Source organism: Cyprinus carpio, chromosome A13, assembly GCF_018340385.1.
Source record: "Cyprinus carpio isolate SPL01 chromosome A13, ASM1834038v1, whole genome shotgun sequence".
NCBI lineage: Eukaryota > Metazoa > Chordata > Actinopteri > Cypriniformes > Cyprinidae > Cyprinus > Cyprinus carpio.
This window is the reverse complement of record NC_056584.1, coordinates 18,114,743-18,129,758: the sequence shown is the minus strand read 5'-3', so window position 1 is coordinate 18,129,758 and position 15,016 is coordinate 18,114,743. Positions and strand designations below refer to the sequence as shown.

Genomic DNA, 15,016 nt, shown 5'->3' with positions numbered 1-15,016 from the left:
ATAATAAACATTTTAAGTTTGTGTGAGAAAAAAAAAAGAGAGTAAAAGATTTATACAAAACATTTGTATTTCTTCTATACATACAATTACACAACCATATAAAGACCCAAATAGAATGAACAAAGGGGCCAGAGACAAAATTTATAACACCAGGTGGACACATGAAAGAAAAAAAAAAAAAAATTCATAACCACTGAAAATAGTAACCAAGGCACATCCTTGAGATCTGACAAACAGGTTCTCTTTTTAGGGCTCTTGACAGATGCTTGACAAAAAAAGAGGAAAAGTGCAAAAATAGAATACAATTAAATAAAAAATGTGAAATGGAAGCTCAGTGTGAGGTGAGATTCAGTCAAGGACACCCAAGGGTTCACTGCTGAGAAAACAGTGTACACTTTCCAGAGAAGAAAATAAATCTGGGCTCTGTGTCTGAATGAGTTTACAGTATTATTGTGTGGAGAGGATTTTGCTGGAAGGATCACATTTACTTCGTCCCAGCTGCTGAAGTTCATGAATTCATGCATTTCTTCCAGAAGCTAAATGTCACTACAACAGTAGCAATTTTATGTTTTCATACGTTCAATAAAATATTATACCGTATCCTGAATGAAGAAGAAATGAAATTTAAAAACTTCTGACTGGGTGAAATTCATGTGCTGGCAGCATACGTGTGTGCTGATCTCAGGATGGTTGTGGGTAAACAAATGAAGGTGATTTATTATCATAAGCAGCGTAAATGGATGGGTGGGGATGAATAGATGGGGTATCCCAGAGGTGGATCAGCTGCTTGAACAGTTAGGTTCCTCAGCATCACAGGATGTGCCTGAATGCTGTAGCGCTCCTCGTCGTCATTAGTGGCATATAGTAGCTCCCATGACAGGTTGGCCCACTGGCCCCTCACACTCTCCTCATTCAAAACTCCAACTTGGACTAGATTCTCTTGCAGGGACAACACACGGCTCGTATACGTCCCCTATGAAAAACAGAAAATGTATTACACAACTGCAAATGATCATTTGGCATTTTTTAAAACGCATGGATAATAAGAATGCATGAAGAGTAGGGGTAGACCACTGATCTATATTATAGATCAGTGGGGTAGACCAATATTTAAAATCATGTCAATACGGACAAGTTATTTCCATGTAATCGCCTGTAATAAATGACCATTATTAAAATTCTATACCATTTGATATGAATAAAAACAGAAAGAAAATCACTTGCCAAATGCTAAATGGGAATTTAAGCATCATAACTATAAATGTATGATATGAAAAATGGATATTCATTTTAAGATTTCCTAAAAAATTACATTTAACTGTGTAATTAAATTATAATCAAAATTATAATTATATTAATACTGAAATATTAACATAATAATTAAATAATTAATTAAAAATTTGATGATGGCAAAAATAACCTGAATGAAATAGGGTAAAAGCAGCATGTACAATTAAATATCCTATACTGACTGATACCAATAAAAAAAAAATATGGCCAATATGGAACAAATATGTTTTTCAGAATAGTCTCAATAAAATACAGTGACCTAAACATACGCAAAAGTAATTAGTCTGTATGTATGTAATTTGGAATTCCAACACAACATTACACAATCACAAGACAATTTATGTGGAGCATGATTTTGGATAAATGAGATTTCGTTGTGAGCAGGGCCTATTTGGCAGAAATAGGGGAGGAAAAAAACATCACATACATTATAGTCATGGCTAGTTATAGCAAAAACTCATATATACTCAGAATCACAGCTAGATATGAGAGCATTTGGTAGCAATGGTTACATTCCAATAAATGTGGTGTTTACCATGGTGAGATCGTGTCCGAGAGAGAATAGGAAGGGCTTCTCTTGTACAACACTGTCTTGCCAACTGCGGTCTGTTACCAGGCCAATGAACCAATTGTCATGGTAATCCTGCAAAGTTGTGAAGAGCTCATCCAGACTCTCTACCGGACCAAGAGATGCCTGGTCTACCAGGAGTTTTACACTGTACCTGCACACACCAAATAAAACAACACCTGTCACATTTTAGATAAGCGAGAAAATCTAGCTGATGTAAAGCCATTTTTTATTGGAAAACTTGCTAAATCTTGCTTGTCTTTTACCTGAAAGCCCTGAGTGTGAGCTGATGCAGCTCTTTATTGGCTCGGAGCCACTCGAGTCCCTCAGTCCAGGGGCCGTCCCCACAGTACAGCCTGAACAGCAGATTAGGGCTGAACACCTGAGGATCTGCCCCCAGTGCCACACAGCATGATAGCACCACTTGGGTATAAAGCTCCCGCAGGGCACGGTCCTCCTGCAAACCCAGTATCACCTGCGCTAAGTCTCCCTCCCCGAAGCTCTCCACCACCAGCTGGGACAAACAAAAGTAGAACCAAGCCTCTGGGAAGCAAGGTTGCAGAACCTGGAGTTTGGAGGAAGCCAACTGGGCAGTCTGCCATTCTGTAGGCAGAGAGAAGAGCTCTGAGTGAGGGCTTGTGAAGTGGAGAGGCTGAGAGATGCTTGGGATGGTGGTCAAAGTTAGTGCAGGCATGTTATCTTTCCCTTTATCTACAATGGGCAGGCCGAGCCCCAAACCCAGTCCTAGAGGTCTAAGGGTGGGGAGAGAAGACAGAGCCATGCTCTCGTACAGGCTGTGGATTTCTACAGAACCTGGAAGAGACACTCCCAACCCCAACTCGGTCTGTCCTTCATTTGTCTGCACCATCATTCTTATCGGCCGCCGTACAGAGACTGGACCGAACAAATCATCCTCATCGGACCAATCAGCAAAGGATGAGAGACTGGAGCTGTCCTGCCCCCGAAAGTGAGAAGATGAGGAGGACTCAGAGTGAACTTGAGAGTCCATGGCAAATTTAACCACAGCCGGACCTGGCTCTGAGGGTACGGCATGCTGAGAGCTTTGCGACTTGCGTCCAGAGGTCTGCAGGGATTGACCTTTTGTCCGCTGAGCACCAAGTGTCAATTCCTGTACACAGTAACGCAATAAAATCCAGACAAGTGTTTTAAGGAAGTCAGAGTTGAGTTGGTGCAGGTGATCAGGTGAGTCAATAATTCCTGTTAGAACGTTCTGGGCGTCAGAGTAAACCCTGATTGGCAACACAGAGCAGGGGGTCAGAACATTACCCCAGTGAGGGTTTAATAGTTGGAAACACTGGCCAGGCCGCTCTACATGATCAAACGCTCCTTCAAAAACCTCATCCACACGCCGAGCCTCCACTGTGTGGCATGATGTCTCCTGTAGTTCCAAACCCTGTGGTGAAACATGACAGGTAATGAGAAATAACACACACAGGACAATCATACAACTGGTTTTCTGTAGACAGCGCAAAGGCAAGAAAGCAAGTATACCTTAATGTTGATAGTGCAATAGCCATAGCCCCTCTCTAGAACAGAGATCCAAAGAAGACGACCCTGAAAGCGGCCAAGGTAATGAGACCCAGGAGTACAGGAACCTTTAATCAGATGAAAAAACAAAGACTTAATAGAAACTCCAGTTTGAATTTTATTATCATTAATTTTATATTTTTATTCATTACTGATTATAAATAAATGTTTTAATGAATTAGCTCTAATAGAATTGACAGCCTTAATAAATACATGTCATATACTGTAACAGTTCATAAAGGCGGCAGTTAAATGAGTGACAAGAATATTCTGAGCTGAGACTGTACTAGAGATCAGGTATGACATTTTTCAGTTGGTCTCACTCACCAAATGCGCCATTAGCAAGTGCAGGTCTGATTGCGGATGCCAGTCTTTTGCAGAGCTGCTGGTAATATACAGAATCTGGGCAAGGGCAAGCGGTGCCTGGGGTGCCCGGCCACGAGCGCAGCGGCCTGGGGAATCCCACCAGGAACACAGGTAGTGTGAAGAGAGGGAGAAGAGGGGCAGACAGAAGGGCAGAGAGAGCCACGACACCTAGAAGAACTGGGCACAGAGCAGCACTGATTGCCAGCAGAGTTCCTGCCGACTGACGACGCTGTTTACTCTCTGTCCAGGACGTGATCAACACCGTAAGAGCAAAACTCAGCTTACATACAAACTGAGATACACGATTCACAACCAGAGAGACCTGCCAGAAAATGGGATAGATAAGAAAAATGTTATTACACAAACATCCCTGCAATTTTATTACAGTAAATGCATGAAGTTATATTTGGCTCACCAGTATCAGCTGCACTGTAGAGCCCAACTCATTCCAACATGCGACTCTGTGTCCCCCTGCAAGTCTGATGATCACCACCAACACCATCTGCAGCAAAGCAGCCTCAGAGCTCTGCCACACCTGCCGTACAAAGGTCAGGGATCAAGTCAAGGGGGTATTTTAGTGAAAGAGTGCTTTTCATGTCCTAATAATGCTTCCAGATGGTGTAACAATTAAATCTCATACCATCCTGAATGCCCGTGTGAAGCCAATGGCGAGAGAGGCCGTGTGCACCTTCTTTAGAGATTCGTCTACAGACAAGAACGCTATCATCACCAGCGGACTCACTGTGAAGTCAAATACGAACATTCACATTAAATGACATATAAAAGAATTATGTGTTGGCAGAGATGCACTAATATAAAAGTTCTCATCATTACTGATAAACCAAACGAATAATATCTATCTACAGTGGGTATATCTCCACCTTTAAATTCACAACAACTACTCTTCTCCAACAATGACTCATGATTTTGAGATCCATCTTTTCACACTGAAGTCAACTGAGGGACTTATGTGCAACTATTACAAAAGGTTCAAATGCTCACTGATGCTCCAGAAGGAAAAATTATGAATGGTTAGAATGGTGGTTGATTGATGAGTGTGTAATTGGGCTTTTTCAGGGTAAATTGTATTTTGTCTTCTGGGAAACATGTAAGTATCTTCTGCAGCTACTAAATGAAAAAACTAAGATATTATAGCAAAATAAGAAACATTCTGTTCAAAAGTTTTCACCCCTGGCTCTTGATGCATCGTGTTTTCTTCTGGAGCATCAGTGAGCCTTTGAACCTTTTGAAATAGTTGCGTATGAGTCTCTGAGTCTCCCAACATCTCCCTGCAACAGACTAAAAGATAAAAAGAAATATGCAAAGAATTGTTTGGTTGGTACAGTGCAAACATCTCCTCACCAAAATTCATTAGGATCCTGCGGATTATCCCTGCGACACGCAGACCCCGGGTCTTTTGCCTGAAAGCCTGGGCAGTCGTGACCCGTCTGGGGTACAGTGGGTTGAGCATAACACCTCCCAGCACGCACGCCCCCTGGAGCTCTCTCAGCAGACGAGTGAGGAGAAACAGAGCAATAAGGAGCCAGCCAATCACTTCCTGTGGACTTGAAGGTACGACAGAAGACTCCCAGTACTCTGTAGAGTTCACACTCAACGTTAGATTCCCAGAGTTGATGAAGTAAAGCTGATGAAGGAGTCCAGCCTCAGTCAAGGCTCCTATTATGAATATTAGGGAAAGAGGAAGCCCCCACCAGCCCAAACCCAAGGTCGGAGAGGCACCCTTCACCAGCACCATCAGCTGGGTCAAGTCCTGGCTGAAGAGGTAACCCATGGCAACAGTGAATAGAACCACACCCAATGAGGAGGGAATGAAGAAGGTACAGATGGCAACACAAACAGATGACAGAAACATCACCAAGAGCCTGAAAAAAAAGAATAGGTGAAGTTAATAGTTACAAGGGTCACAAACTGGAATTTTATACAACAGAAGTCTGATTAAAGAGTGCACGTCTTCACCAGAAAGGACTGCAATGAAAACCACACTTTATGCAGTTAGTCTGGTTATATGAGACCAGTAAAAGAAGGATTCATTGCTCACCTGATGTTGGTGGACATGGCTGACCCACCCAGGCCGTGCACTAAGGTCTGTTCCATGGCCCAGAGCAGAAGAGCGTCCAGCGGAGAGAGCATTCCCAAAGCCCAAAGCACTGGCAGAACCACAAACAACACATGAAGCACCTGAGATGCTACTTGCAATTCTACCACTCCAGAACCTGAAAACCTGAGATATGAGGACAAGAGTACATCAGACTCAGCACTGACTCTTGACATTCATACTCAAACAATCCTCATAAGTTTAGGTTACACAACAGAAGTCTCAAAGAAAACACTCAAATCAATCTCAGCATTTATACTTATTTAGCAGATGCATTTATCCAAAGGAATAGGAAATTACTGAGGAAAATCACAAGCAATTCAGATTTTAATATTTTGTGGGGGGCATAACGATGGTCATGAAAGGAAAACCTTATTAAAAGAACAAATCTCGAAAGGAAACGTCTTATGTAGTTTGGGAAATTATGTCTCTGAAAAATATGTTGATATACACTATGTGTATAATGATGTACAGTATCAATCAAAAGGTTGGGGTCGGTAAGATTAAAGTATTTAAAAAAATTAATACTTTAACATTTAATATTCTTCCTTGATGAGTATAAAATATAAAAGTAATTTATTCATAATACTTTAATACTTTAAAGTAATTATTACTTACTAATAAGTAAAGTGATAATGTTTTACTTGATGTTTACAAAAGCTGCTATTTTTAAATGTTATTCAATTTAATTTATCTTAAAAACTGTGAACAGACTGCCTTAAAGAAAATAAAAAATAAAATAAAATAAAAATAAAACACAAAACCAACATGAATACAAATTATACATTTCTAAGACACATTTTAAACTAGATTTTTTTTTTAAAGGGTTGTTTCCCTTTCTTTATCATGGACAGAATTCTTTGTTATTGACCTATATGTTGTCTGAGAGTAGTGGTGAATTGTGGGATTTGTACCTTAGAGCCAGGTCCACGGCAATGAATGCAAGTATGTAGAGTGGTCTGGTGAGCGGCGTGATCTCGTACGTGTCCTGTGGCTGAAACGTGGCTGTTTCTGTAGCCGTGTTGACAATGAGCGAATACTCCCCAATACAGACAGTCACCCAGCTCAGAGCAAACAAAGGCACAACAGCTCCCAGTCCTGCACCCGTGTGCCCATACAGGCTGCTCAGTCTGTCTGGCAGCAGGTACCATGTGGACAACCCGCATAGTGCTCCAGCAAGAAAAGTGTGTAAAACTACATTACCAATAAACTTCTTCCCAGGCACCACAAATCGTACCGTCTCAGGAGCCACGCAGTGAGTAAACTCCACCTCCTCCTCATCTGCAAGGATGTTATTGGCAGCAGGCAGCCTTTGGACCATTCCGGTCCTACGTGCCATACACCGTGCCAGTCCCTGAAGAGTGGCACCGACACCCAGCATGAGCACACCAGAAACAACACCTGCAAAAGCTTCATCCAGCACCCTCAGCTGGTACAAGAGGGTCCCGATGCCTCCCAAAAGCCATGGTGTCAGAAATAACACCAGCTGGTGCATATAGACATACGGTGGGGCGCAGTAGCCTAGTTTCAGCCTAGGCCCCCCCAAGACAGTCTGTGGGAAACGCTTCCAGAAGAACTCCTGCTTGTAATCGTTGAGCAGGGGCACATCAGGCCCCATGATGATGAACACAACACGGGAGGGACAGACTCGGTCATCTCCTCCCAGCTGCTCCGGAACACACACACATGTCCCGCTGACAGTGAGTCACTGGAAATACACACAAAAGCATACTATTACCATATACATTAATATTTCATAGGCCATTGATGTAGTAGCAGTTTATTGCATGTCTTTAACATTTAATGACCAGAATAATGTAATATTTTCAATAATAATGATATCTTTATTTGAGGGAGTTTTTCCTCAGCAAATTTCAAAATGCAATAATGCAAATAATTCATTTAATTAATCAGTATTTAATGTACTTAATCAATTTAAATTATGAATTAATTGAAAGTGCTAATATAAGTGTATACATACACAATACTAAATATACTAATTTATTTACCGTATAATAGTTTATATAATATTTAATAAATTATTTTAGTATATATTATATAAGTATATATTAATTATAGCTATTGTTTTATAATGTATACATTATATAATTATAATATATACACATTACGTATATTTCAGAAATATATAAATGTATTCATATTTCTCCTCCTTATTTAACATTAGAGATGAGTGGACAGTGTTACTTGCCAAGCAATTGTTTTAAAGTTAGACGAATGGAAAGAATATAACCTCCAAAATAAGTGTTTATTTTTATTACACATGATCTATTTTTTCTGTATATCTTAATTACAATAAATATCTTTATAAGGCGTTTTCTCAAAATATTTTTTTTTCTCATGCACTGAGCCAGAAATCTTTACTTAACGAAACTTTACAGTTTTATTCCTACCTATATTCTGAAGTTTCTTACAGAGGGGTTTGCTCATATATCATTATCAACTGATTTATGTAACATTCCATTCCTTAAAAGACGGTGAATTTTTTTTCTGGCTGTTGACAGAATTTTCTGATTTATGGAGTGATTAAAATAGAGATATCCAAAATCCCCTCTTTAAAAACATTTAACTCTTTAAATATGCCAACAAAATGAAACAAGAATTTTGAACCTGGGTTTATCCAATGTCTGAAATGTATTAAATTTAGTGCATATTTAAATTGAATGCATAATTTCCATATTGAAAAACAACAATTCAGTAAAATACAAAAAAAAAAATATATATATATATATATATATATATATATATATATATATATATATATATATATATATATATATATATATATATTTTTACATTTGATTCGCAGTTTACCTGTTTGTTGATGTTACCCGAGAGATGATTATTGCCAAAATAAACACACAGCATAAACACAGGAGGAAATGTGTCAATCAGCATCAGCGACTTCGCGGGTTTATCCTGTGAATTATGTGCTCTTAGCTTTTGATTTGTGGCTATAATCCTCAGATTTAAGATTTTAATGCAGTCTTGTTGACTTGTATGCTGTGAAAGGTTCACATGCTAACACTGCAGCTATGACAACAAGAGACAAACATGAACGTGACAACTGGTTTACAGACCATTACAATAACCAAACACACAGCTCTTATATCATATTACATTATAATATCGTCTTGGTTTCCTCCAAACAGCCGACAAAGAAGAGAGGCGAGAGAAAGCTATTAACTGGTTAGCGCGGCTAGCGTTAGCAGCTCGTGTTTGGGCTTAGAACGCGGTTTATTTTTCCACATGGCAAAATTTTTAAAATAGAAACACCGTTTTCTTTTTTTAAACATCACATACCTTTAAATGAGAACAGTCGGAGATGTGCTGAAAGGGTGGGTAGAGGGCTTGTGTGGAAATAAAACGAACCCGTTATCCATCATCGCTTCTGCTGATGCTGCAGTTGGGCGATACGGTGTAGTGCCGAAATTTGCACCCTGCCAGATTATGCACCCCCTGGTATTGGTAGGTTTAGGAGTATCTAACCTTACATCTATTTTCCTCACAGAATTAGCCATGGAAATAAAAATGCCAAAACTGCAAATGGTATGTTGGCATAACTATTAACAAGGTCATTCTTGTTATGCATTAGCCTACCTTTGGAAAAAATAATATGCATGTGTTGTAATTTAAAGAGGTATTAGGCTATTAGGCAAAATATGCTCAAGCTGTGGCATTTATATTTGATTATTTGCACAATGGAAAGAATATTAACTATTTAATGATACATTTAATTAAACATTTAATAAAAAAAGAAGAAAAAAAAACACTTTTAATATGCCTTGATCATTTTAGAACTTGCAGCAAAAATAGCAACATTTAAATCAAGGCAGTGAAATGAATGAAATTAACCCCATTCTCACATAAATCTAAAGATTATGATAAAAGAAAAGTAACTAATATGATTTCCACATTTTATCTATTGATTGTTTTATCTAGTAGGCTATAATTAGACATGGGGAAAGGATAATATAAACCAAATCAAATCAGACACTGGATTTTCAAAGCATCTATGTGGCAAAAACTTTTATTTATTTGTTTGTTTGTTTGGCAAAATTAAATGAATCACTAGGAGGTCACACTCCAGCAACAGTTTATATCTACGCATCTGTTAGTATAGGAAAAGTAGAAAATTAGAAAACTCTACTATGTTTAGGGCAAAGAAGAAAGAATTTGAAAATGCTTGTGTCAAAGATACAATTTAGAAGCATGGAAAAGTGAGCTAAAATTAATTAATTTAATAATTAACTACTGGCAAGTCTGACACACATCCCTGCATGAGACCAATAGCAAAAGACACATCAACTGAACAAGAGGAATGTTCCTGCTGCTCAGATTTATCTCTGTATTCCTTTAAGCAGTGCTTGGACAACACACTGTGCTCTGTGTTATTTCCACAGCAGGTCCACCATTAAATTCAACAGCATTCATTCTCATTTTCTCCACATTTTAATATATCTTCTTTTATTCTGTCAGATTTGGTTCCCTCTCTGTGTCTCTCTTCTTTTGCAGCCCCCAACCATTATACTCCAGAGGAAAACAGGAAGAGAAGTACCCTGAGCTGTGATAACAGGTTTTTACTGAACACATTATGTGTGTGATTGCCTTTGAATTTCTCCAGACATTGGATTTTCAGCTGTGCTGCTTAACTGCCCTCACAATACAGCCCACTGGAAATAAACACATCAGACTAAAACCTCTGCTCACTTTTCAGTGTCAGAGTCTGACACAAATCACTGTTTGCCATAGCTGTAACGAGAACTATTCCATCCCAGAATGGGCTTTTATTTCTTAGAGAAAAGTTGATGGCAAAACTCTGAACCGTGTGAGATTTTTGCAAAAGTGCAAAGCTGGCAATAGTTGAAAGCATGTATGTGTGAGTATTATAAATTAACAGGAAATGGTTTTTATTAGTGATCAATTATGTACAAATTACATTATTCTATAAAAATAAGAGTATTATTATTATGCTTGTGTACAATTATGTACAGACTGTATTATACCATAAAATAACAACAAAACTATCATTTCTATTATTCTCTATAGAATAATATTAATAATGTAAATGTACTATTATCAGAATCAGAATCAGAAAGAGCTTTGTTTGCCAACTGTGTTTACACACACAAGGGATTTGTCTTGGTGTCAGGAGCTTCCAGTACAGAAAGTATAGACATAGTGCAGACATACATATAATTTAGGGTAATGCAAACACTAATAATAAAGAGAGTAAACAATAAGTTATAAATAACAATATAGTAATAAAATATAGAGAAAAATAAAATGTCAGTAGAGAGAAATGTGAATGTGCATATGTGGTATTTACAGATGAAAGTTTTGATGAGTTATTTACAGATGTACGGTCCTATTATGCACTATTATGCTTGTGTACACGTATACAGATTGTATTATATTCTAAAATAATAATAGAAATAATATAAATGACTATGCTTGTGTACAAATAGATTGTATGTTTAGGATAATAATAATAATACAACAAATACATTATTATTATTATTATTATTATTATTATTATTATTATAAAAGTGACATTGATAACTATTCTATTCTATTTGATCTATATACCACAGCTTTACATACATTTTTTTGTGTATTTTTTAATTTATTTTTTTTATTATCTGTGTGTCGTTGATATCCCTGTGTACTGGAAGCTTCTGTCACCAAAACAAATTCCTTGTATGTGCAAACATACACTCTTTCTGATTTTGATTCTGAAATATTAAAATTTTCATTTTTAGTACTGTAATCAGTTGAAAACTATACCAGCCCTCTGGGACCCCTCAATGGACAACTACAGCAACTACAGTTTTCAAGAAAAATGTTTTTGACATATGTTTTTTATGAACTTTTATATTTGAAGTGACTTCATAACTATCAAATACAATTAAAAATAAAACCAAACCTCACAGAGAGTGAAAATGATACATGAACAAAGACTTAAGATAAAGGACACCACTCTTGAATAGTTGAATAGAATTTAATAGAAAATATACATGTAATATCTTTGACACTGACACAATTCCAAATAAATAAACAAACTGTTCATTGATGTCCTATTTAAGATCCAAAGATGAACAACAACACACAAGACCAAAGCTAAAATACACGACTCACACAGTGCGTCTATGACTCTGCTTTAGAGAGGAGGAGAAGGTCTGGGTACACTGTGACACTGCTACCTGTGGAGAATATCAAGATTACCCCTTGTGCTGTGCTAAAAATCCTAATTTGGTGTTCCCAGTCAAAAATGACCAACCATTTAAAAAATGCTTATAAATCGTAAAACTGTAAATTATGCTATATTATCACCAAACCTTAAACTTGGATTGAATCTTTTTGTCAACTTGTTTTCTTTCAATTAGCACAGGTTTTGTGTTTCTTTTTGGAACTGCCTGGTCATAGGCCTCACTGATTGGAGCTTATGCATCTCAGTTTTTGAGTAAAAAAGCATTATCTTTGAATAATTTTGGCAATATTCACTTAACATCGGAGGTGCATAAGCTCAGATCAGTGAGGCCTGGGGCCAATCAGTTCTAAAATGATAAAATAAAGGCAAAAAAATAACAAGAAGTTGTGTTTTTGGGAAGTTGTTATACCCTGTGTGAGCAAAGTCAGTAAGTTTTAGTCCAATGGAATAATATTAATTAGCAGTTTCAGGAAAAGAAAATCCTCTCCTGAACACAACATGAGGGTTAATACACCCTCTTACGCTTCAACATCACATAAAGATCTATAATGTATGTGTATATGTGTGTATATTCAGACCTGGTCTCAGGATCGGCGTCAGGGAAAGTGGAGAGAACTCTATATCCGATCTGCTGCAGGGCTGTCATGTAGTGGCTGGATCTGCCTGAAGTTGATGTCACTGTGAACCCCACGCAACAGAGAGACAACTGCCTTTTGCTTCTTATCTCAAAATCTACATGAAAACATGTACACGGTGTGCATTTGTGTTTAACATACACATTTGGTTTGTGTCTGTACTGTATGTATATGTACATCTGCTGGTATCATGTGTGTCTTCTTGGTGATCAGGTATGAGTGTGTGTATGCCCATACCTCTTAAAGGAGCTGGTCGGGTCACCAATGGTACCAAACTGGGTAAAGTCATTTCACCTCCTAAACTACTGCAGAACCCTATACACATGCACAAGGTAATTGTATCTGCAGTATAAGTTCTATTTGATCCATTCATTTGATCTGGATAGTAAGCATGAGCTACCTGTGCTTCATTATTTAAAAGCTCTGCTCTAGTTCTTTCTTCAAGGGTGACTGTCATGCCATCCAGAACCTGCAGTGTAGACAAATGCAGTACCACTGCTTGTCTGTGCAGTAATCGCCGTGCCACCTGTAACACACATGCTTGGTATGTCGTAGTGCAGAATATCTCTTATTAAAAGGATATTCAGCCAGGTAAAGAGGACAGAACATACTGTATTTATTCAGAACCAGAGAAGCCATTAAGTGTTATACTGTGTGTGTGTGTGTGTGTGTGTGTGTGTGTGTGTGTGTGTGTGTGTGTGTGTGTGTGTGTGTGTGTGTGTGTGTGTGTGTGTGTGTGTGTGTGTGTGTGTGTGTGTGTGATAATGGTTAGTTTGTAGTTCAGCCAAGAGCTCAATTTGAAAACTTTTCATCTAGTGTGTGTGTGACTCACTGGGTTGCTCATTACAGACAGTTCTATGAGAGAAGGAAGCACCTCCAGTTTCTCCAGCTCTAAAATGTCCTGTATATATACAAACCCGATTCCAAAAAAGTTGGGACACTGTACAAATTGTGAGAAAAAAGGAATGGAATAATTTACTAATCTCATAAACCTATATTTTATTCACAATAGAATGTAGATAACATATCAAATGTTGAAAGTGAGACATTTTGAAATGTCATGCCAAATATTGGCTCATTTTGGATTTCATGAGAGCTACACATTCCAAAAAAATTGGGACAGGTAGCAATAAGAGGCCAGAAAAGTTTAATGTACATATAAGGAACAGCTGGAGGACCAATTTGCAACTTATTAGGTCAGTTGGCAACATGATTGGGTATAAAAAGAGCCTCTCAGAGTGGCAGTGTCTCTCAGAAGTCAAGATGGGCAGAGGATCACCAATTCCCCCAATACTGCGGCGAAAAATGGTGGAGCAATATCAGAAAGGAGTTTCTCAGAGAAAAACTGCAAAGAGTTTGAAGTTATCATCATCTACAGTGCATAATATCATCCAAAGATTCAGAGAATCTGTAACAATCTCTGTGTTTAAGGGTCAAGGCCGGAAAACCATACTGGATGCCTGTGATCTTCGGGCCCTATAGACGGCACTGCATCACATACAGGAATGCTACTGTAATGGAAATCACAACATGGGCTCAGGAATACTTCCAGATAACATTGTCAGTGAACACAATCCACCGTGCCATTCACCTTTGCCGGCTAAAACTCTATAGGTCAAAAAAGAAGCCATATCTAAACATGATCCAGAAGCGCAGGCGTTTTCTCTGCGCCAAGGCTCATTTAAAATGGACTGTGGCAAAGTGGAAAACTGTTCTGTGGTCAGACGAATCAAAATTAGAAGTTCTTTTTGGAAAACTGGGACGCCATGTCATCCGGACTAAAGAGGACAAGGACAACCCAAGTTGTTATCAGTGCTCAGTTCAGAAGCCTGCATCTCTGATGGTTTGGGGTTGCATGAGTGCGTGTGGCATGGGCAGCTTACACATCTGGAAAGGAACCATCAATGCTGAAAGGTATATCCAAGTTCTAGAACAACATATGCTCCCATCCAGACATTGTCTCTTTCAGGGAAGACCTTGCATTTTCCAACATGACAATGCCAGACCACATACTGCATCAATTACAACATCATGGATGTGTAGAAGAAGGATCCGGGTACTGAAATAGCCAGCCTGCAGTCCAGATCTTTCACCAAGACCTTGCATTTTCCAACATGACATCTTTGCGACCAAGAAGACCTAAGACAGTTGAGCAACTAGAAGCCTGTATTAGACAAGAATGGGACAACATTCCTATTCCTAAACTTGAGCAACTTGTCTCCTCAGTCCCCAGACGTTTGCAGACTGTTATAAAAAGAAGAGGG

General features: G+C 38.4%; 1 protein-coding gene and 1 long non-coding RNA gene across 2 annotated transcripts; both read right to left on the bottom strand.

The window, feature by feature from the left end:
- Window positions 1-49: 49 nt before the first annotated feature.
- LOC109061768 (pecanex-like protein 4) lies at window positions 50-9,366 on the bottom strand. Its single transcript, XM_019078858.2, has 11 exons — window positions 9,210-9,366; window positions 6,803-7,596; window positions 5,832-6,014; window positions 5,135-5,655; window positions 4,413-4,513; window positions 4,188-4,307; window positions 3,734-4,094; window positions 3,371-3,474; window positions 2,125-3,272; window positions 1,826-2,012; window positions 50-973 (listed from the first exon to the last, which is right to left on the bottom strand). Exons 2-11 carry the CDS (start codon window positions 7,504-7,506, stop codon window positions 722-724), a joined length of 3,681 nt encoding a protein of 1,226 aa, XP_018934403.2. The 5' UTR covers window positions 7,507-7,596; window positions 9,210-9,366; the 3' UTR covers window positions 50-721.
- Window positions 9,367-11,942: 2,576 nt separating this feature from the next.
- Window positions 11,943-13,749, bottom strand: LOC109061760. The gene is made up of 3 exons (XR_006161528.1): window positions 13,153-13,749; window positions 12,696-13,067; window positions 11,943-12,109 (listed from the first exon to the last, which is right to left on the bottom strand). It is a non-coding gene; the product is annotated as an uncharacterized LOC109061760 (long non-coding RNA).
- Window positions 13,750-15,016: the final 1,267 nt, after the last annotated feature.